This window comes from Cololabis saira, chromosome 18 (genome assembly GCF_033807715.1).
Source record: "Cololabis saira isolate AMF1-May2022 chromosome 18, fColSai1.1, whole genome shotgun sequence".
Classification (NCBI taxonomy): Eukaryota; Metazoa; Chordata; class Actinopteri; order Beloniformes; family Belonidae; genus Cololabis; species Cololabis saira.
Window position 1 is genome coordinate 19,175,900 of NC_084604.1, and position 20,429 is coordinate 19,196,328.

A 20,429-nucleotide genomic window follows, 5' to 3' on the forward strand; every position below is an offset into this window, starting at 1 on the left:
CATTACCTTGCAGCAGACTATTACACCCAGGTATTGGTGCTTTTCTTAAATATAGTTCCTTGGTTTGAGTCTAATTTAATAATTTTTCAAATTTTATGAAGTTATTTGTATATTTCAACATAAATTTAGGTCGACTTTGTAGGTTTTTTTTACTTTTGTTACTTGGACTATCATAATATGCTCAAATTTGATGTGAATTGTGATGCGCTTTGCAAAAAAGGTCAACGCCTCTTATCTGAGGAAGCTCGCTAAATTCCAGGTAGACAAAACCCTGATAAATGTTTTATAGTGCTTTTATTGAATCTGTTATTTCGTTTTGTATCATATGTTGGTACGGAAATCTTGCCAGCAAGGAAAAAAACTGTTGCTTCTAAAGTTGCTGGGGTGAAGTTCAGCAGTCTGGATGAAATTTTTAATTCTCAGGTGCTTAAGAAAGCAAAATCCATCGCAGGGACGATACTCACCCTCTTAACCAAGAATATAAGCTCCTTTCCTCTGGCCTTCGCATAACTGCCAGCTACAAAAAATAGATACAAATTTTATTTATGCTGATCGGTGGTCTCCCTTTTTTATTGCTTCTTCCTCGTGTTCTGTGAGCTTTGTGCAGCTGATGTAGTTTTTCTCTGCTCGCATCATGTATGTTTTTATGTCTGAACATAGCTGTATGATTGTGTGCTGAATGTTTATCTGCAAAGTGAAGCGACTACGTGTGGTATCGCACTTCCAGTGACTGTTAGGCTTTGCCAGACGAGGTCATTGGATGGTAAGAGAGAAAGGTATATATGCTTATCAACACTTGTGTTGATGTAGAAAATAAATCAAAAACATCAGCATCTCTAAGACACATGAAAGGGAAGTGTTCCCCATTCTACAGCATTGGTCCTACTTTGTAACAGGCAGACCAGTTTAGATCAAGCAGTTGAACTTTCCCCTGGAAAAGGGATGGTGGCATATGTTGCTTTTACACACTTAAATTTGTGAAACAGTGACTTGAAAGTTGCCCATGCCATGCGTGTTTCTTTTTTTTTTTTTTTTTATTAAAATGCCACCCATGCCATTACAGCAGGTTACTAAAATGGGCATTTCCTCTGTTTTTGAATAATTTTAGATATGTAATCAGAACTCAGGACAGTCTTGAACTTCCAATTTAAGTGGATTATGTAAATTTAAATAAGTGCATTTCTGGTAACCTGACCTCATGTCAGAATATCTAACTGGTGTCTGAGAGGTGACTCGTGCTCTGATGGCAGTATTTATTCAGCCGGTAATGTAGGTGCTCAATGTTTGTTTTTCCTGCAACACACTTGTAAGTCTGCAGCGTAATAGAGCTGCTGATCCACCGATTCAATACAATTAGAGCAGAGACCATCAACTTGCTGTACTTCACCTCCAGCTGCCACAGGTCAGGATGGGGCTAGAGGGGTACATAGTCATGGTTTATAAATGTACTAATGTCAAATGCATCTGCCCTCCAGCCCCCCTTTTTTTTTTTTTTTTTTTTTTTTTTTTTTTTTTTTACAAACTTCCAACTGTAATTGGTTTAATGCAGTGCCATCTGAAGCGTGGGACCATTCAAATATTTAATATGTACCACAGATGAAATTCGTGACTAGTAACTGAACTCAAATCATTCTTTAAGTCTTGTAATGTGGCATGCAAGATGTCATCCATGAGAAACTTTCATATTGTGTATGTGTGTGTGTGTGTGTGTGTGTGTATATATATATATATATATATATATATATATATATATATCTCATATCTCATATCTCTCTGCCTCTTTGAAGGGTGTTGAATGCGCATGGTAATGGGCAACTGGAGACACTTAATATGATTTAATGCTGCTTTATCTGTGGACATGTTCTACTCCTGAGTCTGTGCTGAGTCTTCATCAATAAATTAAATGGATCATTATTTTTAGACTAAGTTTAAATGGTTGTCCAACTCCAAAGAATGTATTTGACTTGATTCTTTAATGGCTCTGAGCTTCTCAAAGCTATTGTCCAAATTCAGTCACAGTTGAGCTTCATAACTGGACATAAAGACAAAGATTAGTTTAAAATTATTCTGAAAGACATGAATGATGGATTTTTCATGCTGGATTTAACACAACCGAGCCTCAATTCTGCCTTTCAAAATTAGACTTAAGTTTGGGGCACAAAAATCTGTGAATAAACTTCATAATGCCTTGGGGTGTGCACTTTCAATTTATATTAAGATAGCTTTTGCAGTGTCTAATGAACTCCACAAGTGAATAGAATTTTTGGGTACTGTTCTTTAGCTCACTTTGCCAAAAATACTTTTCATTTTAAATATCCCAAAAGAACCTGACTGGAGGAAAAAATACAAGCATACATCAATATTTTAGGATGCGTTTTTGTTGAACTGGATTTTAAACCTCAAGATGATCACATGTCAAATTAGTTTTTAAATGTGAAATATGAGCTGCACTCCACTAAGGTTCACCTTTTTAACTCGCTCAAGCTTTGTTCCGCTCGAAATATGAAAAATACTTTTTGTACTGGCATCAAATCACATGAGGTCTGAGGGTCTCTCCATTCTGCAGTCCTGCACTGCCCCCTGTGGACAGCATAGAGAAGAGCATCCCTGAAAGCTGCTGGCTCCTGATGTCACAGCTGATCTATAATTAATAGAGCTCTCAGCTTCTGCCTTGTCTTCCTCCCCTCTTATTGTATCAGAAGCATGCACATTTTTTTTCTTCCAAACATTTTTGGAGAAAATTTACAATTGTATACATCTTGTTTTATACTGTTGATTCTGCAGTGGCCTGAGAGCCCTGGTCTTACCTCTTTAGCCATAGAATATTATGTTAATATAGTTCATTTGTGCTTGTTAAAGGTGCATCTACACAAGCCCACAGAAGCAAGAATGCATACATGCCTTTCATGTCTCAGATGCACTCTTTGTGATTCTGCCTGCAGGCTCTCTACATGTTCCTGGCCCTTGCCATAACATGTGACGAATACTTTGTGACAGCGCTGGAGAAAATCTGTGAGGTACTGCAGAGATGCAGCCTTTGATCTTTCGTTCTGTGTTGCACTGAAACAGTATTGTGTAATAATTGGATAATCTTTGCTTATGCAGAAACTGGATCTGAGTGAAGATGTTGCCGGAGCCACCTTCATGGCAGCTGGCAGTTCTGCACCAGAGCTTTTTGCATCCGTAATTGGTACACTCGTGCAGTATGTGCACACAGACATTCCCAGATGGTTGGTGTCACCACCAGCTCTCACTAGCTGCCTCCTTTTTTGTGCAGGTGTCTTCATCACCCATGGTGATGTGGGGGTGGGAACCATCGTTGGCTCAGCGGTCTTCAACGTCCTATGCATCATTGGTGTCTGTGGGATTTTTGCTGGACAGGTGCGTGTGAGTCAGAGGGGGAGAGTTACTGCTGCTGCTGCATCATCGTTTATTTATAGACTGCAAAGCTGCACGTGTGGTACAACTTTTAGCAGAGGGCAAATGACGACGTCTAAAATGTAAAACTATGCTCTTGGAGTCTGAGCAGATCAAAGATGCAGTGGCCCCGACATGTAGACGTGACGGTCCCAGAAAGGCAGCAAAACGGTCTCAGGTGGCAAAATAGGCTGAGACAACAGAACAAGTGTGGAAGACTTCTTCATTCAAATTGAAATGCAATGCGAGGGGAAACTGGATTTCACTTAAGAAAGCAGTAACTTAAACAGTCCAGAGATTTGTTCAGCTGAAGTCTGGTTAGATATTTATTGTTAAAACTGCAGTTTTTAGGACTTGTTAGTTTGCCAAGATTAATAATTCTGTCAGTGTACAGCATATTCATCCTCTGCCCAGAATATATCATCTGTACCCTGTTCTTGGGTGTAGCAACATTGATTTACAAATGGAGAGTTGCCTCCAATTGAACATTTACTAAATATTGCTGCTGTAGTCACTTTAAACAAACCTGTGCAGAATAAAGATTTTATTAAATAACAAGAAGAAATTTACTAATAGACCCAGTTTCTTCAAATGTACTTTTGTCTTTTCAGGCTTGAGATAATTGAAAGTCCAATTTTAATATAGTTACGACAGTTGGTCTGACAGAGTGTACAACGTGTACCCCATTAGAATTAACTTATAAACTTTTATTGCAGTTGATAAATGTTGTTCTATTGGAAAACACTCTTTCTGTAACTACATCACCTTTTTAAAAACGATGGCTCGGGTACATCTGTTGCCATGGTGACTCAGGTTCTCATGTCAAGGTCACCTGTTCTGAAACCAAGAGCTCCAATCTCCATGTGTGAACTTAAACTGTTAAATTCAGTTAAACCTGGTCTTTGAAACGGACCTGGGAAATGAGGGAACAAGGTCCAACGCTGGGTTTTGTACTTCAGGACCACTGGATAATTCTCTAATCTTGCCATCGGGCTCATTTAAGTATCATGTGAAATGACTAAGATTCTGTAAATGCTATAAAACACGTTCAGTTCATTTGGGAACAACTGGCTTTCCTTTAATTCTTAGGTGGTGATGCTGACCTGGTGGGCTGTTTTTAGAGACTCCTTCTACTACGTCCTGTCTATTGTGGCTTTGATAGCAGTAAGATTAATTAATGAACATCACCTGTTTTTATTTTACCTTCATCCGCCACCAAAACCTAACTTTTTCTCTCAATTTTCAGTTCATCTATGATGAGAAGATAGTTTGGTAAGTGAATCTTTAAATCTTTTTAATGTTATGAGTTTGAGATAGTTGGCAAAACTTCTTTGTCAGGGACCCTTGAGGGCTGTAACAAATGACTCTTGCTATAACTGATTTTGAAGTCAGTTATTCATGAATGCCAAATTTTAAATTAATGTAACGTTATGGCACTTAAGTGAGAAAAATGCATTAATTTTAATACCATGTTAACTCATTTTTATCTGGTTATTCCAATTGTTTATGCCAATTATGTGAGCTCGTAAAAAAGAAACCAGAAGTTGAGTCAAACAACCTTGACACAACTAAAGTATGCTCGAGGCGCCAGGTGACAGAGGAAAAACACGCAAACTGGATAAAACATTTAAAACGAAACAAATCCCAAAAGATGCCCCCCCCTCCCCTTTGGTCTAAGAAAACCATAAATGTTAAACCATTTGAGAAGGGAAATCCTCTTTTATTGTATTTTAGACTTTACTTTTTCCCTTTCCCGGTATCAATAAAGTTTTAATTTAATTCAAATGTGAAATGATTTGAGACGCTTGTGCTATTTATTTATTTTTGTAAAATTCAAGGTGACTTTTGGGTTATTTTTGTCACTTTCTGAATTTTTGACTCATAATGTGCTTGACGTTTAAGTTATCTTTACTTGCACAGAGATAAAAATCTAATCTTAGGCTGGACCTTGGAGGAAGGAGCAGGCAGACGATGCGCAACAACAAAGAAATGGCTTTTGTCATTTCCACTTTGATTTAAAAATTTAGGCACATAAGCTATGACTAATGTTAAGTATGAGGCGGCTTTTAGTACGGCCAGCTAGATGATGGCTTACACAACTCCTTCACCTGCATTTTTGAGGAATTTGAAAGTGTACAAGGCAAGTGGGACATGACTCGTAATGTGATCCTCCCGCTCCACTGCATCTTGAGGTTTTTAATATTTGTGGGTGGCAGCAGAGGTGTGTAGGACTGCAACTCAGCCATCCAACACATGAGCATGAGACCAGGAGGCAAACACATTCATCCATGTTTCTGAATGAGAAGATCCCCATTAAGTGGATCTGCTCTGTGCTACTGTTGCACTCTGACATTATTTAGAGCCAGATGATCACTAAGGTCCATCAGTGTTGCTGCAGAGTTCTAGTTCTCGCTGCTGTTAAATCCATGCCTAAATATAGACCACTTATAGCCCAAGTAGTTTAATTCCTTGTTATGTAATTGATAAAACAAGCTGTAAATACGCAAGATGTTGAACCTGAAATCATTTTATCGTGTTAAGATGATGGGAACATCTATTGCTGGGTTGTTTTTTAAATGGACATGCTAAGGCTATATATATATATATATATATATATATATATATACTGTATATAGTTCCCTTTTTTAAGCTGCATATTTGGCAGATTTTAACATCATTGTACTGTAGCTCAAATTGATCAGGATGATTTTGGCTACGTGAAGCCAAGTGTGAAACAATTGCGTTGAACAATACATTTTTGTATCTGCTTGACACAAGCAGGCTTGTGTATAAGGCATTATTTTCTTTGCAAAAATCTCATAACCCCAAGAGTTTTATGCTCTTCATTTAGATTCATATCCATCGAGATGTAGAAAAGTGCTGGTTTGCCGCAAATGCAAGCTTAACCTGATTTAGTTTTTCTTTTTTTTTTAAAGCCTGGCTATATTCTAAAACAAAAATGCAATATGTGAGCATCTGACCTCTTTAATTTTCTCATCAGGTGGGAGAGTTTAATACTGGTACTCATGTACGCAGGATACATCCTCATCATGAAGTGAGTTCTGGATATTTAACTTTTTTTTATTGAGTCTGGTTGTTTTGAGTTTCAATCTGCTGCTTCACACTCTCGTACACAAGCATCTGCATGTTCATTAGTATAAATGATTGTGTGTGTTCACAAGGATGTTTTCCAGCTGGGAGGCAGTGTCCCTGTCAAGTCTCCCGCCCCAGTTTGAGCAAGTGTTTCACCAGAAGGCATGTGGGTCTTTTGAAATCAGAAGTGAGCTATGGCATGGGAATACAGTTTATCCAATTTTATTGTAAGGTTTCTTTGAGGATTGTAGCTTTAAAATTTCAGATGCCTATAACCTAATTTCAGCCTTTTCACTGGGTGGGTGGGGAGAGAGTCTTCCTGCAGATATCTTCTAGCCTCCTGTATTTCTTTTTTCTTTTGAGTTGTTTAAACCGAAAACGTAAATAAGCTACAACATTTAGTGTGATATGCTGTCCAGACTGAATAATACTAACCGCACTGTGTTGACGTCTGTCCAACTGGTAATCTGTGTTGCACTCGGTGGCAGCTTGCTCTCTCCCTGCCATCAGTTTAATCTTCCTCCCTCTGCAGTGGCTAAGGGCGCAGGCTTAACCGGATCACTCCTCTCCTTTCTCATTTGGAGGAATAAGTGCTTACTGTAGGATATGCTGTCATATGTCTCCCTTCTCCCAAAATATCTGCTGACCATTTTGGGCTGTTCCCGTCAAAATGGAGACCAGTGGGTTTAGTGTAATGCAATCAGTACTCTGAAGTGACCTCCCACGGCTCCGATCTAAGATGCTTTTCCCCTCTGTGGCGCGTGAATGATCAGATAAAATCAGAGGGGAAAAGAGACGCAAATGTGAGATTGTATCTCTCACCTCCAAATTTGTAAATGCTTTTGTCCAGTGAGTCATTACATTTTCTCCATCTTCGTCTCAAACTGAAGCGTCAAATTTGATCTTGTACATATGGTTTCCACATGGATGTGGTCATATCAAACGTGACCTGTGCTTCCCCAGTCTGGATTTTGGTGGCGTCGTGTCCTGAAGACTGTAAATGTTGCAACTGAATATGATTGTAAACGAGTGCTGCTGAAGCCCAATGTTTTTCATTTAGATGACAGACATGTGTTGCTGAAAAACCACGTTTAGACTGGTGGTGACAGGTTTTTAAGTGGTCGATGCAACACTGCAGCAGCGCACACTGCATTGTGGCGGTTGGAGAAAAGTGCACTAGTGCTGAACTATTTTCTCACACTTATGTTTTAAGGGTCTGATTATGGGGTTATTTTTTCCTTCCCATCCTTCTGAGGGCATCAGGGATATAATAACCCTTATAAATAGTATATTACCACTGCTCACAGTTCAAAGCACTGGTTCTTCCATTTTTATGCCGTAGTACTTGACTGGTCCCTGAAGTTGTGCCCAATGCAAGCCTTGTAATTGCCCTCTTAAAGTTTTTATTTTAAATAGCTGGAATGACAATATGTCTCAGCCTCTTATCTTTGTGCAGTGCTGATGCTGTTTTGGTAGGTGGGCCACCTTAACTGTACATTCTGTGGGGAAATGAGAATAAAGGGATTTTTGACAGGTATGGTTACCAAATTTCAAACGTGTTAACCTTTTTTTTTTTTGGTTTTTTAATATTTAAAATTTAAAAAAAGCTGGTAAATCCTGTTTGAATATGGGAATCCCTCCCCCACCGCTGTTTGTATTTCAGCACGAACCATGTCAGTGTATCTAATTTAGGGATTATGTTGGCTCTTTTTCTAGATTCAACTCTAGCATGCAGCGATTTTTCATGGGAAAGTCCAACAAAAACGTGGCCAACGGTAACGCCGCAGCCAGCAGTGAGATGGAGGATGGTAATACTTGCTATGACTATTTTTGGGGCGACGACCCGTCATCGCCTTTACTCAAATCAGGTAAGGTTAATCAGACAGGCCGAGTCCACGTGGAATAGATGATTCGACTTAGTTTTTTTTTTTTTTTTTTTCTTTTTTGGAGGATTGTGGATGTTTTTATACTTTTGAGAGGTCTGTGGCTTTGAACCTTTGCCCCTTTCTCTCAAACTAACATGAACTGCTTCAGCAAATAGTGTAGTCTGCTGAAAACTTGGCTAAGAGACTTGCTTGGCATTTTGAAGTCTTTGGATCCCTGAGCTTTTTGTAGTCTCCCAAAATTGAAGAAATCTTGTTCAAATTTGCTAAGCAAAGAGGCTGAGGCTGGCTGTAGTCTCATTTCCAAACCTAACTTGTATTATAGTATTCCAAGATGACGGCCTGCAATAGTTTATATAATGTTAAACTGTCCCGTTTATACACTGCTTGGCTAAACAAGTAAATGCCTTGATTTCATTAATCGGCAGGAGGTACTTGTTGGAAAGGTACTGCAATGTTTTTTTGTTTTTTTTTTCAGCTTTTTAGTTTCACCCCGACCTTTCAGGTGTGGTCCAGCACTTTTGGAAATGGATGCAAATTAATCCCTACATCAGATCTCTGTAAATATAGATTTGTTGATCAGCTGAGGCCCAGGATCACTGGCAGTGTAGTTGACTGCAACGTAGTCCTCTCACTGCAGCATAACAAAAATCCTTAAAGTACAGTACACAACCCGTAGCATCCCAAAATGACAAACTGAACCAAAAAAAAACACGCAAACAACCGAAACCAGTGACGACACCCGGTATGACACATACCGATAAGCTGTTTTTAGTCCAGGAACAAGATGGGGAAACTCACTTTGGCATCCCACTTTTCATGGTTCTCACCAACCAGTAAGACGGTCAATGATTTGCTGCTACCAGACTGTTAGTTTGTGGTATGCTGTCATACAATGTGTGTAGTTATAGGCTGTGAAGTTCTACAGTGCAATTTTAAGGCCAATCCCTCAAAACGAGGGTTCTATTTATCCCAAGATAAGCCATTAATACATCAAAAGGACTTTGAACCCATAATCCTAACCCTTTAGGGCACTAAAATACTAAATGTCAAAATTTGAAGGGTTATTGGATATGAGATCAATTTTTTTTTTTTTTTTACATTGCATGTTTGCTTACCAGAGTTGGAAAATACAATTTCCCCAGAAAAGGGCTAATGTGGAGAAAGTTGCACTGAGTTGCCTCAAGTGACCTATCGGATGTATTCAGTGCTTATGGAAAAGATGCATGTTTCAGAATAACATCTTTTTTTGCATTAAGCAAACAAAACAACCTTGGAGCTTTACCACCCCTAAACTGAGTCAGAATCTGGAATACATTTAAAAAAAATAAATCCTACAATGGTAGTTGTTAACCATCTTTGATGGGAGAAGTGCACTTAGACAAGAGATCACATCGGTGCTTTAAGTCTGAAAGAAAAGCAGCAGTAATGTTTAAAAGTGAGGATTCCCACGTATAATTAATGTTGGGCCTAACAGCTGTGCAGCCTTGAGGGGAAAAGACACATCTTTGGCGCTATAAAGTTTAAATTCCTAAAGATTGGACTCTGGACACCGACCTCAGTTTTTCCTGCTGGTTTAGAGTGATGGATGTGTGGAGGCAAGAGCAGTGGATAAAGTGATGCATCCATCATGTTCTACTGGGCAGTATTATGATCTGTGGCTGCTTCACGTGGTCAGGTCTAGATTCAGCAAGAATAGGCCCAGAAATGAGGTCAGCTATTGACAATATTTCTCCATTACCAGCCGACAGCCTCCCATCCTTCAGTGAAGCCGCTGACATGTTTGAGTATAATGGCGCCAGGATTCAGCACGAAGAAATTGTCAGAATTTGGTTCAGAGAATATGAGACCCAAGGATTAAAGTCCAGACCTCGACCCCACTGGAAATCTGAGAATTGCTAGGAAAAACCTGGAGACCTTACCATCATTTATAAGATTATGGGCAAAAAAGTAATCTCTAGACACAGATGTTACATTTTATCAGATAACCATGTAATCAGAGCTGTGTTGAGATGTTTTTTTTTTGTTTGCTTGGCAGTGTATAAGCCTACATATTTCTTCTACCCCCCCATATTTTTTTTTAAAGAAATTGGAAGTCATAATGAATGCATTTAAACTTTTCGGTAGCAGGTCCTATTGTCAGAACTTCAGTTTTGTTTAGTAATGTTTAGACCCAACACAGTCTTAATACTTTGTCTCATTTGAGTTGGATTCTCTTACAGCCTCAGCCCTCCACTTCTTCTTTTCCTGCCTCCAACCTGTTAAGTTTCTAACAGGTCTCATCTAAACCGTGAGAAACCTGACTTTTTCCCACTTCTACTGCATTTGTGCTAACTTGCCTGTCTGTTTAGCCTTACTAAACTTATTCTTGCTTATTGTTAACAGTGTTGTGATGCTGTGTGCCAATGTTTTCTGCTTGCATCCTACTATTCTTCTGCCAGTCTCTGGAGCATAGACCTACTCACTCAAGAAGTGGTAATGAATTTTGAAAGAGGAAATATTTATGCCAGCTCTGTTTATGCAGTTAATTTGTGCATTGGTGCATGCATTAAAAAGTCAAATTAGGGCTGAGATAAACTAATAAGTGTACTGTTGAGTTTGTTTTATTCTCCATATGCTGCAATGTTAACGCTAGTTCCAGTATAGGGTAAATGTGCTCTTACAGACCAATAAGGTGTTTTATAGGGTGCCACACATAGATTTAGCATTTGTTTAATGCCTGGCACTTTCTGAAGTGATCTCAAACTGTAATGCAGAGTGCTGAGGTTAAATCTTTCTCGTCACAGAATTTGAATTCCATCTCTGTCTGCACATAAATATTCACAACTGGTGGGGAAACTTCAAAGCTGCAGCAGGCAATTTGTGAATGTTGTTTGAAGTTTGGTACCCATAAATCATGTGAACTGTGCAGGACAGGATCGTATTATCCAACCAAGCTAATATTACAGTACTATTTATCAAAAGGGATGAGACAAGTGGAGCATCTAAGACCAGAGAATCAGATGTTTTTATGCTTTTTCTCGTTAAATCCTTGTGCATCTGTCTTCTAACTGAGGATGGAATAAATTGACAATGTCAATCCAAAAGAGGGGGGTTGTTGAGTTTGTTTCTAGCATGCAGTGACACCCTGATAGTTACTGCCAATAGTTTACATTAGTCCAGGGATCTACAGGTGTTAGTTTGTGACTTTAAAAAAGCATGTGCTTATCAAATATGAGGAGGCTGAATGCCAACAGATGAATGTGCCCCCATTCATGCTCCCGTTTCCACTCTTAGATTTGGGTTTAATTGGGCAACTGCCTAAGCAGAGAGGCCTAGACTGTTCCTGAGCCTTTCCTACCCCAGCAACAATATCTCCCCTTGTTCTGGGTCGTCTTCAGGGCCTCTCCCTGGATGGAAATGCTTGGAACCCCTCCTTGGAGGAAAGCAGGATACAGATGCCCAAACCATCTTAGTTTGCACCTCTTTATTTCAAGGAGCAACAGCTGCCACGTCATGAATGCACATTTTTTTTAGAATAAAGTAATCCAAGTCAAAAGCTTTCTTTTGTACTCCTAAGCAGTCGGAGATGTTCATCTTATGGTACATTTCATACCTGGGCTTAAACAGTCTTGGTCATCTCCTTTAACGAAAATGTCCACATTGTCTTGACCAGAAATTCATCCCTGCTTTCATCCAGGAAAGAAAAGCTCACTTAAGATTCTTTGAACTTAAACCTAGGTTAAAGAATCATGACAATAGACTTCAAGACAGAAAGTAACTGTTACAGCTGCACCAGACATTAGCCTTGTTTAACAAATGCTTCAACAATAGCCATTCATGGTGTCTGATATTTCTTTGGAGCAAGAGACTGAAAATGTATCCCCCGCAGTAGTGTTTTCTGTGGCATTGCAGTCGGGTCAGGATTATCCCTGTGATTTAAATAGAAGGTAACTGGACTTGGTCTGGAGGATCTTGACTCTTGTTTCAAAAGTCCAGTTGCCATGACTTTAAATGTAAACCCTCTTTTATTCACACGTTTGAAGTTTTAGTTTCCACAGGTGAATACTTGGAAGATGTATTCAACTTGAGTTATGCATCGTCTGTATCTTGTTGCCCACACTTCAGTCAAACCTACTAAGGCTTACAGCCGCGGCTCAGTGGTGATGGTGGATGAGATCATAAACGCCAGCCCTACAAAGTACAGGTTCCCAGAGGCCGGCCTCCGTGTCATGGTCACCAGCCACTTTGGACCCAGAACCCGGTTGCGGATGGCCAGTCGTCTCATCATTACAGAGGTACAGCAGACTTTGTCTATTTCTACCATTTAATGTCTATTTTCAGCTCCTGCTCCCTGTACACTTCAGTTGCTACTTCCCCTCATTTGACTGGGACAGTGAACTCCACCTTGGAAATGTATAGTAACTCAAGAAAATAGCTGCACATCTTCTTTTGTGCTCTTTGACTTAGTTTCTTTTTTCTGAAAGCGCCAGAAGTTGGTGCAAGCTGCCAACGGTGTGGAGACGCAAGTGATTGACGGGAAGGTCGAGATTGAGAATGGAAACGTGCCAGAGGACAAACCCACTGAACCAGAGGAAAACGAAACCATCTCACCCTTTCATATTCCAAGTACGTGGTGTGTGTATGTTGGGGGGGGGGGGGGGGGGGGGCTTTAAATCTGATTAGGATCGTCAATCATTTCAGGTACTGACTTGAAGAACTTGTGTTGGTGCTAAAAGGAGCTTTTAGTTGGACAGCTCTACTCAAATGTCTTCACTTCGGCAGTTATTGATGTATTCACTGAAGTTACTCATTGTCTCGTCGATCAAACGATCATCATCCCTGATGGCTGAGGCTGCTCATAAAGCTGATTTAAGTGCTGCGTTATTTAAGATGCAGCTGAAATGGAGGGAGTTCTGAGGGAATGTTTTCAAGTCTTCTTCAAAAAAAGCATTTCTGTGTAAAAGCTTTTAGACAAAGGCTTTTGTGTTGGAAGATCAGACGTCATCCCATCTGCTAACGCCAAAGAGCCGAAAGAGAAAAATGGGAGGGAAATTGTTTCCAAAAGTTTGACTTTTGTCAAAGATGTGCTGAATGATGTGTTTTGTTTTTTTTTATCTTATGTAATTGAAAATGAAATCACGTGCCAATGGCTAGGAGGGGCTTAGCGTGGATATCTGTAGTGGAAAAGCGAACGCTTATTTGTGTGGCCTTCTGGCACATTGTGCACGAGCGATGGGTTTTCATCACTTTGAGATTTTGATCTCGACTGATGGAAACCATCTTCCTCAAGCTAAGGGAAACAACCCCTGCATTAGTGTCACAGCCGGGGTAACGTGAACGTCTGACGGGGCGACTGATCATGGCAGGTTTGGGAGTAACGTGCTGCCACAGAGTAATGTCATCGGAGGGTTTTTAGTTCAGCGTTCTGCACATACAAAGCATATTCAAGTGAGGGACTTCTTCTAAAATGCAGTGGCTTGTAACTTTTAACTGGCACAAAGAAACTTTGCCTTAACTGACCAAGAGAGAAGTGAAATGACTGTTATGCCAAAAACCAACTCAAGCCGAGTGAGTTGGACAAATTTAGTAATTTCCCAGCATGGCTCTGTAGCAGCAGTCCAGGTATAAACTGCACTTCCTGCAGTTCAGCACAGAAAACATTTGGCTCATAATGAAATGGAAAAAGGCTCAAATTGAGCTCAGTTGATTCGGGTAAGAATGGAGAAGCATTTTGCTTTCAAAACTAAACTGAGAACATATTACTTATGACTGCTCATAAAGGGGTGAGCTGAGCAAAGATTGTGCTACCCCCCCCCGCCCCCCCTCAAAATATTTAAGCAAAGTAAAATACAAAAATAACAATCCAGCAGCTGAAAACATGAAGCTGGATCACAAAGGCATGGAAACAAAAGTCCTGTTGATGATCACCATAATCGGTCACTCATGGCAATCCTACATTAAACTTAATTTCACAATGGGAAAGTAATGCCATTTGTAACTGTTTTTTTTTTTTCTTCCCAACCCATTTGAGTCGTTTCTCACCACACAAATGTCTTTCTTATTTTCAGGGGGTATCGGCAGCAAGTTGAAGTGGCTGATGTCGTGGCCTCTGCTCCTCCTGCTGTTCTTCACCGTCCCAAACTGTGCGAAGCCTCGCTGGGAGAAATACTTCATGCTCTCCTTCATCCTGTCTACCGTCTGGATTGCCGTCTTCTCCTACTTCATGGTCTGGATGGTGAGTTTAATAATTTAATTCTCACTGTTCATGAGTGGAGCTGTTCTATGTGAAACACAAAACGGCCCTTAAACTTGGCTAAAGTGCTGAAATGTATTTGTTTATTAGGATCCCCATTAGCTACTACCTAAGTAGCAGCTATTCTTCCTGGGGTCCATACACATAAAAAGAAAATACAATACATAATATACAATATACAATACACGATATACAAAGGTTTTACTGAGCAGTATAGAAAATGAAATACACGATTGCAATTTATTCTATAAAAAATGATTATAAATAATTAATGTAATGCATTCTACAGTATTAAATTACAAAGAACACATGATCATAATCCACTCTACAAAATCAAATACAGTGAAGTTGAAGTAAAATGAAGTTTTATTAACCATGCAGGTTCAGAACACGTGTGTTGTACGTATTTTAGGACAAGATACTGTTTCACTAGGGGTATTGTGATATACTGCTATTGCTATAAATAACAGTTTGTTTTACGTATACTATATAAACCACAACTGTCTGACATGTTATGTTTGATGGTGGTGATGCATAATAAATGCATACAACAATTTTCTTAATTCCCTGTGTTTGTAAGGAAAAAAAGACCAGAGAACTGGTGCATGAAGGTAGAAAGGATAATTCTGTCAGGCGGGTGGAACAAATGAGGGATTCTTGTTCACACATCTGACAGTCGTTTTATGGTCCTTTAATACTTTAACAGCTGTTTTCAATCATATGCTGAATTGTCATGTACGTCTTCACAAAGGGGAATAAAAGTGGTGAGAAACTGCTGCTAAGCTCTGCCTCTGAATCTTCAGGTCACTATAATTGGCTACACTCTGGGAATCCCGGACGTCATCATGGGCATCACGTTCCTGGCGGCAGGCACAAGCGTGCCGGACTGCATAGCTAGTCTCATCGTGGCTCGGCAAGGTAAACTTCCCCGTGTTGCAAGGCGAAGCGGCTGATTGCAGGAACTGATGAGGTGGCAGGGTGGTCAATGTGTGCCAACAACTGCTGTGTTCATCCTGTTGGCTCCAATGCCTCTTCCACCAATGAGCATGAACGTGTCTGAGACCGTGTGGATTTGTCACGCGGCACAAAGCCAGACTTGAGTCTTCAGTTGCATTTGTTTATAAATGGTCAAATCTTTACAAAATGTCTTGAGGCCCCTAAGAAAATAAGTTCAAATTCATGTTCAAGTAAATCCAATTATAAACCAATTGTGTGTGTGCATGTGTCTATAACCTGTGTATATAACCTTGCTGAAGAAATTAATGGATTGCATGGAATAATTATTCAATCAACCCTTTAATAGGAAGAGTCCTCCAGCAGAACCACTCAGACACGGCTTCCCTGTCTGTTTTGGGAAGGGTAAGAGGATGGATGCAAAGTCTCTGCACAGTAATGGCATAGATGGACAATTATGAAAACAAAGTGAAGACGGATACCAGTGCATCATGGGAGGACCCATTTAAAATGTCAGTTTGAGTTGCAATTCCTGAAACGACCTTTGTCAGAAAACAGAGGCTGAGATGCACCAGGTTTGCAGTGTATACACGAGTCAATAACTGATACTTAAAACCTGCAGGTATGAAAACATGCACAAGTCCTCTACTTTCCCTGATTAGGGATTAACAGTTGAATTGAGCAAGGTTTGAATTGCAAAGTTGTGCCTTTTTTTTTTTTTTTTTTTTTTTTTTTTTTTTCCCCTCTCAAAGTCAAGTGCAGCAGAATCAAAGATCTCTCTCGTGTGCTCGGAAACAAAGTGAACAAAGATTGTACTCCAGTTGATTTATTGACGACTGAGTAGAGAGCTGCGTGTCTGCCTTCCCTGCTGACGAACGTTGGAGCCCTTCTGGATATCAAAAGGCTCAGAACAGAAGTTTGAATTGAACTTAATTTGACCTCAGAATGAAAACTTTTGGGTTTTGTTTAAATGACTCAAATTTCTGTTGCAGGTTTGGGGGACATGGCAGTGTCGAATACTATTGGAAGTAATGTATTTGATATTCTCGTGGGACTTGGGGTTCCCTGGGCGATACAGACCATGTGTGTCAGCTACGGATCAGAGGCAAGTTTCTTGCAAGAACTCGCACCTTATTGTCTATGCATCGAGTATGTAGAAACAAAGAAAAAAAAAAACATCTTTTTCTTTTCCCAGGTGGCCATCAACAGCAGAGGGCTGGTGTACTCGGTGGTGCTTCTGCTGGGCTCCGTGGCTCTTACGGTGAGCAGACAGCCTGGATCCTTTTCATACTGCACTGGTTCATCTCAAATTTTCTTTGTTTAAATAAAAAAATACCAGTGCAAACATTTCAGATTGGCTCAACAGCTCAAATGAACTTATTTTAATCTGAAACAGGAATTGTGCCAAGTGTACACTGGGGTAACCTTTTGTCATTGCAAACCATTTTGTGTTGTATTTCTTTCCCCCTTCAAGTGTTGATCTGATTCCCGGTATTTGCTTGTGCCTGCAGGTGCTGGGCATCCACCTGAACAAATGGCGGTTGGATTTCAAGCTGGGCGTGTACGTCATCGTCCTGTATGCAGTTTTCCTCTGCTTCTCCATCATGATAGAGTACAACGTGTTCACTTTTGTCAACCTGCCCATGTGCATGGAGGAGTAGAGCACAACAGCATGCCTTGAAGACCAAAACCTCAATGCTCCCATTGCAGTCAGTTTTTTTTGTTTTTTTTCAGTCAATAATACTGGACCTATCTGCTGACTGTTTTGCCTCTTGCTTGCACTCTTTCTTTGTACTACTTCAGTTCAAAATGTGAACCTAATTTTCTTACAAGGCACTTTGCCGTAAGACTGAACTGTCTCTAAATTGACCCCCTTTGTCACACAGTGCTGGTCCTTTATGCCCGTTATTTCAGTCATTGCCTGTTACTGCGGTAATGTATTTTTGTTTTTTCTTTTCTTTTTGCGCCTGATAACTTTCTACCCATCCAGCATGCCTTTTAGATGTTGGGGACCTCCAGAGTCATAAGTGCCCCTGTTGATTGTTGGTGTTTTCACTCTTCACAATGTAGATTTTTCACATAACATTTCTAAAGGCTTGCCACAAACCAAATTGGTTTGTCAAGAAGAAAAAAAATCATCCTATGACAAACCCTGTTTCTAATGAAAAATCCTCACATACTGTAGAGATGACGCTTCTTTTAGTCATTCCTAAGAGATATAACGAGTAACTGTAATGTCCTAAGAAACATCCCTACCCGTAGGAGGGTTTGTCCGTGGCAGCTCCCCCCCTCCAGCTTGGACCCGACTCCCCTGGCATGGCCTTTGGCATCAGGGAGCAGATACTGTTGACTCTTCACTCCTGTGCAACTCTAACCCTCATCTGCTCGATCTAATCTGCTTTCTAAAAAAAGACCTTTTATCAGGATGGTTTGTCTCGATGTATCAGTCCAGATCGGATGACTGTGAGGGTGTTATGCATCTGCACCAGTGCACAATGTAAATTTGTAAACACTTTTTTTCTTTTTTTTCTTTTGTATTTTCCAAATCAAGGTTTTGTCTTTTGACAGTTTGAAATATGAAGGAGAGCTTCTTGCAAATATTGGACATTGCTTGTCTTTCAATGGAGAAAAAAAAAAAAAAATTGCACATGAAAATCTTTCTTGCTTTGTGAGGTTTAACCATGCAGACATGTGGCTGGAGGTGGTGACGATCCACTCCGGCACCGTTTTCATTTAGCCATTTTGGGTTGTTACACTTTTTTCCTTCTGCACAAGTTCAGAAAAAAACAACAAAAACTGGCTCCATATCTGGATGCATCTTAATGGCAGCGGGGTGAAGGGAGTTGTCCAGCAAATGCAAAGAAACCCGGCGGTTTTCGACACTGTCACTGCGTGGCCAGCAGGGGGTGCTGCAGCTGCGGCCGCTGTTATCAGGGAAACTCGGACATGGACAACTCCGGGAGATGGCGATGGTCTCTTGATTTCTGAGTTACATGTAGATATTGCACTTTAACAGCCGTCCTCTCATTCTGAATCAACTAGTGCTTCCTTTTGTGCGTGTGTACTTTCAGTGTATATCCGTCTGTGTGACGTGTGTGCTCAGTTGGAGCCCACGCTGCGTTTTTCACACCGGCCTCTGGATTTTGAAATGGACCAGAACCTCAACAATGTGAGCACACCTGTCTGTCTGCAGTGCATGCTGGGACATTAAACGGCTCCTTCACAGCACAGCAAAAGGCTGAGGGCTTCTGGGTGTCTCCATGGATACCGCCTGGCCCACTTTACACAAATCGGCAGCTAAGAGTACTGCAAACCAGACATTTTGACATCATGCAAATATGCCTGTGAGGAGTCCACAAGTGAGATGCAGACAAAAACTAAAGTGTGTGTGTGAGTGAGTGCGCGCGTGTGTGTGTGGGGAGTGTGCGTGTGTGTGCGGGGAGTGTTAAGTGTTGAAAATATTCCTCTGCCACAACAGTGGCAAAGGGCACATGTATATGCAATCTAAATGTAAATTTATGTGACAAAGGCCCCCTGCAAGGTTGCCATATAAAGACGGGGCCTCCCGTGGAGATGTGACGTTAGTTTGTCTAGTAGTACTTGATGTGTGAGCTCACAGGGGTGCGACAGCCGGGGAACTGGGCGCACAGAACGGACATGTCTGGAGCAGTGGCTTTGAGGGAAGGCCATTTTCTCCCACTACATCCATATCTCCACTCTTGCACAAGGGCATTAACAATCTCGTCAAAATTAGCTGGAGGAGCAGAGGGAGAGCAGGATGGATGAGGGCATGGCTTTCCTCTGCTGTCCTCTGGACTCCTGCAGAAGACCTGGATGAGAGAAGACTAGGGACTTTACAAATGGCTGGACCCCCTTAGGCTGCTGCTCCACTAGGGTTGAAATGACCGTGCTTATTGGATGGGGATGGAGGTGACGACACAGGCCTGTGGACTGTGGCCCCTCAGTCTGCACAGGGATTTATAAAAGCTTTAGTTTTTATTTTCCCCTAAATTTCTCGTGCTTTGCGGGGGAAAAGCATGCTACTACTGTACTTGGGTTGATCTAGTGTGTGCTGTGATGTTTTCGTTGCTGCGGTGAGGTCATGTCCCAGCTGCTGGGTTTGAGCACACCAGGAGTCTAAACACTGGTCCCATTTGTCCCGCTCTTGAGACATGGGGTACGTTCTCACCAGTTTGACTTTGCATTTTTTGTTTTTTTTTCCATCTCTTTGGAAGGGGAGCTTGGATGCCATGCTTCTTGTGGTTCTGCATTTTTCCAGATTGTATGGACATCCCGTATCCAAAATAAGCGCACACACTAAAGGACACACATTAGAAATGGCAGTTTAACGAGGACTGGTGTGTATTGACTGAATGCGACCTGATGCACTGTGAGCTCAATGTGATGTGGGAGTTTTGTCAAGAATTATGAATAAAAAATATATTTAATGTAAAGTTAGTTATTATAAAAACATTGAGGACATCTGTATAACTTATATGAATGTATTTGTCTTGCTATACTGGACATATCCAACCAATGCATTTTACTGTAAAGCAATAATGTGAAGAAAAAAATAAAAAGGCAAAAATAACTCCTATACTTCATCTCAGTTTTTGGATTATTGAAAAGAAGTCATTGAATGTATATTCGTTCCAATGAGCAGTCTGTTTTTTTTTTTTAAAAAGAGTATAATTGAATATTTTTGATTTTTCCCTTTTAAAGTCTTCCTCAGGTGCCAAGGACTTGTGGGTGTAGCTGAATTGTAATGAAGGCCATAGGTCATCTCAAAGTTGGATCTGAGTTTCAGTGGGAAGATGCTGACAATCGGCTCATGTGATCAATAATTG

At 40.6% G+C, this 20,429-nt stretch overlaps 1 protein-coding gene across 2 annotated transcripts in view; it reads left to right on the forward strand.

Moving 5' to 3' along the window:
- The window catches only part of slc24a4b (solute carrier family 24 member 4b), a 37,960-nt gene extending 18,959 nt beyond the window's left edge, over positions 1-19,001 (forward strand). Inside the window, exons 4-17 of one of the 2 annotated variants that reach the window (XM_061746951.1) lie at positions 2,943-3,017; positions 3,106-3,190; positions 3,278-3,381; positions 4,507-4,581; positions 4,664-4,689; positions 6,419-6,472; positions 8,227-8,318; positions 12,501-12,670; positions 12,860-13,001; positions 14,444-14,610; positions 15,432-15,546; positions 16,575-16,687; positions 16,778-16,843; positions 17,094-19,001. In XM_061746951.1, coding sequence (XP_061602935.1) covers positions 2,943-3,017; positions 3,106-3,190; positions 3,278-3,381; positions 4,507-4,581; positions 4,664-4,689; positions 6,419-6,472; positions 8,227-8,318; positions 12,501-12,670; positions 12,860-13,001; positions 14,444-14,610; positions 15,432-15,546; positions 16,575-16,687; positions 16,778-16,843; positions 17,094-17,243 — 1,434 coding nt within the window. In that variant the 3' untranslated portion in view covers positions 17,244-19,001. The remainder of the gene's footprint in view (positions 1-2,942; positions 3,018-3,105; positions 3,191-3,277; positions 3,382-4,506; positions 4,582-4,663; positions 4,690-6,418; positions 6,473-8,226; positions 8,319-12,500; positions 12,671-12,859; positions 13,002-14,443; positions 14,611-15,431; positions 15,547-16,574; positions 16,688-16,777; positions 16,844-17,093) is intronic. The other variant, XM_061746952.1, reaches the window with a different exon arrangement.
- The last annotated feature ends 1,428 nt before the right edge of the window (positions 19,002-20,429 follow it).